Source organism: Rhododendron vialii, chromosome 6a, assembly GCF_030253575.1.
Source record: "Rhododendron vialii isolate Sample 1 chromosome 6a, ASM3025357v1".
Taxonomy (NCBI): Eukaryota; Viridiplantae; Streptophyta; class Magnoliopsida; order Ericales; family Ericaceae; genus Rhododendron; species Rhododendron vialii.
The window spans coordinates 23,745,014-23,750,086 of NC_080562.1; the positions used below are offsets into that span (position 1 = coordinate 23,745,014).

Sequence of the window (5,073 nt, forward strand, 5' to 3'; positions counted from 1 at the left end):
AGAACGTTCTTCAAAGGAGTTTGGGGAACAAGTAAAGAACAAGGATGTCTGGGGCTGTGTTTGTGGAGCCTCCACATGAAGCAATGATTGAACCAATTCCAGAGCTATTCGATGGAAAAAACTTTGTCAAATATTCAGCCAAAACATCTGGTAAGCACCATTACCGCAAATTCAACAAGATTCCACAATAAACAACATTCCATCCAGCTGTGCTTTGGCATTGGAAAAGTTGGAATTGATTATTGACATTACCAAACCTCAAAATTTTCTTTTGGCCACTTGAGATAAGTTTAACTTGCAAATGCATTTCCAGGATTTTATACAGTTCCAGATATTTATTTGAAAAGGCTTTATACTTGTTTCTGGCGCAGTGGTGAAAGATTGATTGTATTGGGAAATGATCTCCATTGAGGCCCGATATATTGCTCTCTCAACACTTAAATCTCATTCTTGGAGGTCAAAATAAAATTCAAACTCCATACTGAATCCAAGGGAATCAAAACTAACTTTAACTACCAGCAATTAATCCGACTTTCAGAGGAGGAGGAGATAGAGAAACCTGCAAGAAACTTCAGCAAAATTACTAGCAACCGAAACATTAAGCTTCCAGTTTGGCTAAAGTGTTTTATGAAATGGTATCTTTTGATCACGGTTCTTAAACAATCACATGTATAGCACACTACGTTTTTTCCTCCTTTTTTGGGTGTATTTTTATTTAGTTGTTTCATTTTTTTATCCTTTTTCATGGAGAAAATGGCTTTAAATTCTTCCTTATAGATTTGCAGGAGACTGAGGACAAGATAAAAGGACTAGATGTGGAGGAACAACTAAAAGAAAACGAAGAAATGAAGAACGAAGAGTTTGGAATGTATCGATGGACAAGAACATCAAATTCACTTTAATAAACGAGGACAACTCTAGCTGAATAGACACCAAAATGCATAGGTTATATGGCCTAGAACTTACAGCACCCAAGAAACAGTCATACCACATCAAGACTACCTTGTGTAGAGATCATCTACAAGGGGATAATAGCAATCAAAACGAAATTCACAACTAAAGAGTAAAAGAAGAAAAGGCTAGATAGAAACATTACAAGCAGTCAGGTCTAACCATCAAAGATAAACAATCTCTTTGCACAAGACACACAAAATTAAGTGTAATTACATTTACCAAACCAAACCGAGCCTTATTTCCCAATTAATTGGAGCCGGCTACATGAATCCTTTTTTCTCCATTGAGCTCTGTCAAGGGCAATTACATTTGAAGATTAGAAAGACTGAATATCAAATACGGAAACTACAATTGTGTCTATTTGACCTCAAAACAATTTATCCACAGTAAACCACAAAAACAATTTTACAATTAAAGCTCAGTCATTAGGTACTATCTTGGCCCTGAGACTTGCTGTGATGATATGAAAGAGAAATTAAGAGGCAACCTACTCGTTGAACTACTAAGAGAAGCATTCAATTGTGGAAATATAAAATCATCTTGCCCATTATTCTGTTCTATTGTAGAAGCCTCAGCAAACCGGCGCCCATAAAATCGCAAAAAGTTCAAAGACTCCAGCTTCGGCTGACCAGAAGGGATCTCACCTTCCAACATGCTAACAACACTAACCATACTTGGCCTAAGCGCAGGGTCCTCATGTGCACAACATAAAGCCACACGCACCAACTTTGCCACATCTTCACTAGTAACTCTCCCCTCGAGCCTGGGGTCTGCAAGTTCCAAGTACCTTCCTTGCTCATGCATCTCCAAGGCAAACATGGGGAAATAAACAGATCCTTGTCGTGAAGAAGATGACGAGGACCCACCACCACTAATTTCATCCTCCATACATTCGCTTCGCGTTCGTAAAGAGCAATTTTTTCTTCCATTCACAATTTCAAGCAGTACCATTCCAAAACTGTAAATGTCAGTTTTGTCAGAGATTGCAGCACTAGTAAGCCATTCAGGAGCAAGATATCCACGAGTTCCTCTCATTGTAGTGAATAAGCCAGACTGTTCGGAGCTCAAAAGTTTAGACAGCCCGAAATCGGAGATTTTGGCCTGGAAATGGTCGTGAAGGAGTATGTTCTCAGGCTTGACATCACAATGGATGATCTTTTGCTGGCACCCACTGTGCAAATATGCAAGTCCACGTGCCGTTCCAAGTGCTATTTCAACCCTTTCTTTCCATTCTAAGACTGGTCCATTCCCAAAGAGGGTGCGGTCTAAGGACCCACGGTTCATATACTCATAAACCAACAATCTTTCTCTCCCCTGGGCACAAAACCCTCTCAACTTAACCAAATTGACGTGATGAATATTTCCAATGATCGCTATCTCAGTGCAAAAATCCTTCTTCCCTTGAATTCCAACATTAGTGATCTTTTTCACAGCCACATGTGATTTATCGGGGAGTGTACCCTTGTACACTGTACCAAACCCACCTGACCCTATCATAGTCTTGAACTTATCAGTAGCCACCTCGAGCTCTTCATATCCAAATCTTACAGGTAATCCTGGGATGGAGAAGGCATCCAAGTCCTCCGAAGAAGGAATTGTTTGACTGTTGAGATTTAACTTTCCAGTTTTAGAGCTTCTCGATCTTCTCCAGAAGAAGAATCCCAGAGTAGCTAAAAGGAAGAACCCAATAAATGGCAACACTAGAGCAACTATGGGAATCCCAAGTGGTTGACCACTATTAGGAGCAAAATTAGGAGGCGAAGGACCAACTATTACTTTAACAAAACCCAAGCGATCATTACGGCTACTGGTGCTTGACATAAGTGATCCCAACTGGTTTTCAAGGACATAACATGAATTTGATGAGTTGTCATAGAAAATTCCCAAGCAAGAACACTCGCTTGAGCACAGATCTTCACAGCCGGACAAGTTTACACCGTACTTCACAGGGTTCGTGAAATCATTAGTAAAATAGTCATTACCATAGTCAAGGCTCAAATATGAAAGCGAGAAGTTACCCGTATTGCTGTTATCAGTTGAATTACAAGAATTTGACAAGGAATAAGAAGCATCACTTGGCACACAATTTGGATACTGGCTCTGTGAACTTGAACGGAAGTTGGATGAGCACGAGCATACGCGATTATTAGAACCGTCACCACACAAACCAAGCGTTCCACAGATGAACGGGATTTGGCATTTATCATCCGGCCCCGCAAATGCAGGCTTGAAATTAGTACCAGAAAAGCTACCAACACTGAACTGGCCGGAATAATCTAACTTGGCAATCCCAAAATCTGATATAGATAAGTTCACCTGGATTACGACTACAGAACCATTATTACCGAACAAATAAAGACCCGTTTGGTTGACCGCCATGTACTCCACCGGATAACTCGAGGTTGCGTAAGCCACGGTATTCATCGATAGTTTCCAGTAAGTCAAATTTTGCCACTGCAGTAAAGCATCAGAGGCAGTTATTGAAAGCGTGTAACTGCCAACTGACAAGTCAGTACTTGATACCGCGCTGGACAGTGATACCCCTACGGGCAATTCCTGCCCCATCACGATTGTATCCGTGGGATGAAGAAAACTCTCCCAAAGAATAGCATTAGATTGAGTGAGCAGCACAAGATTCCCGGTCTCAGTTAACTGTAGTGACGAGACCGAAGAATCTAACAGAGGAGTCGACCATTTTAAGCTACCGTCGTGATCTTTCATTACAATACCAGTAACAGAGAGAGTCATGGTTCCTGCAATAGAAACGGGTGCGTTACGATTAGCAGACCAGGTGATGGTATTGGAAGGCACGTGAAGGATGCACAAATAGTAGTTGGTTCCTGAACCTCCTTGGCCGCCTGGACTTAAGATAGCTGCTCTGAACGTTCCGTTAGGGGAGGTTAAGAAGCCAACGGAACCATCGATGAAATGAACACCTGAAGCAGTGTAATTTGGATATAATACAACATCTGATGATGGAGTAGAACAAGAAACAATAACACAAAAAGATAACAAGATTAAGAAGATGAATGGGAAGGAACCCATATCAGCTAGAGAGAGAAGGAGATGGAAATGGTCTGCTCTGGCTTTCTTCATTTCTTTCTCTACTCTACATCCCCATTCCGTTGACTATGGGACTCTCTCTCTCTCTCTCTCTCTCTCTCTCTCTCTCTCTCTCTCTCTCTCTCTCTCTCTCTCTCTCTCTCTCTCTCTCCACACATAGAGTTGACACGGAGTTGTGGCCCAAGGGAGGAAAAGTGTATACTTGAGGATGCCATTAACTGGAGTTTTTGAATATGTGGAATTTCGTGCAGGTATGACCTGGGAATGGATTTATCTAATCGAAAATAATTGCAGTACCTTGCACAACTACAGCATTTCGAATAAACAACTTCGACATCTTGAATTCAATATTTCACACAACCACCATCAATACTCTATCAAATGGGCCTCCCCTAGATAACACAAGAAAAGGAAATTAATATCGTTAGTAATATCGAGGCCAACAATAAACTCTATTGGGGAAACAATCGAACAACCTGTGTGCGCAACAACAGGTTGAGTTTTGTTCATCCTCCGCTTAAGAGGGTGAACATTACCCTCCTTCCTATTGATTGAAATAATCTGAATTCCACGACAAAGTGATGTACACTATTTCAGTTAATAAGATAGAGGATAAAGTTCGCCCTCTTCTAAAAAGGGTGAACAAAATTACACTTGGGGAGACACTGCGAGAAAGAAAGCAAGACTAATGACTACGATCCAAGTAAGGGTACATTTGGCCTTACGATCGAAGTAAGGATATACTAAATGATGACTTTTTGGCGCGTATTTTTTGTTATTATCTCTTCATTCTTACTAGATTTGGGTGCAAATTTTACACGGTAAAACACAAATAAACATTGTGTCGACGAGAAACATTGCAACAGAAAGGAAAAAATAAAGTTAAACATGTTATGATCGAACAACTTATTATTTGCGTGAGAAAATACTTAGGCCCCGTTTGATAACAGTGATAAATATAGATAGATGGGATTCGTAAGGAGATGGGATTATGATTGAAATTGGTAATGAGAAGTGATTGTTAATGAGTATGTTTGTTTATGATGGGATTAGATG

At 40.4% G+C, this 5,073-nt stretch overlaps 1 protein-coding gene across 1 annotated transcript; it reads right to left on the reverse strand.

The window, feature by feature from the left end:
- Positions 1–1,133: 1,133 nt before the first annotated feature.
- Positions 1,134–4,122, reverse strand: LOC131330309 (G-type lectin S-receptor-like serine/threonine-protein kinase At5g35370). Its single transcript, XM_058363848.1, has one exon. It carries the CDS (start codon positions 4,048–4,050, stop codon positions 1,387–1,389), a length of 2,664 nt encoding a protein of 887 aa, XP_058219831.1. The 5' UTR covers positions 4,051–4,122; the 3' UTR covers positions 1,134–1,386.
- Positions 4,123–5,073: the final 951 nt, after the last annotated feature.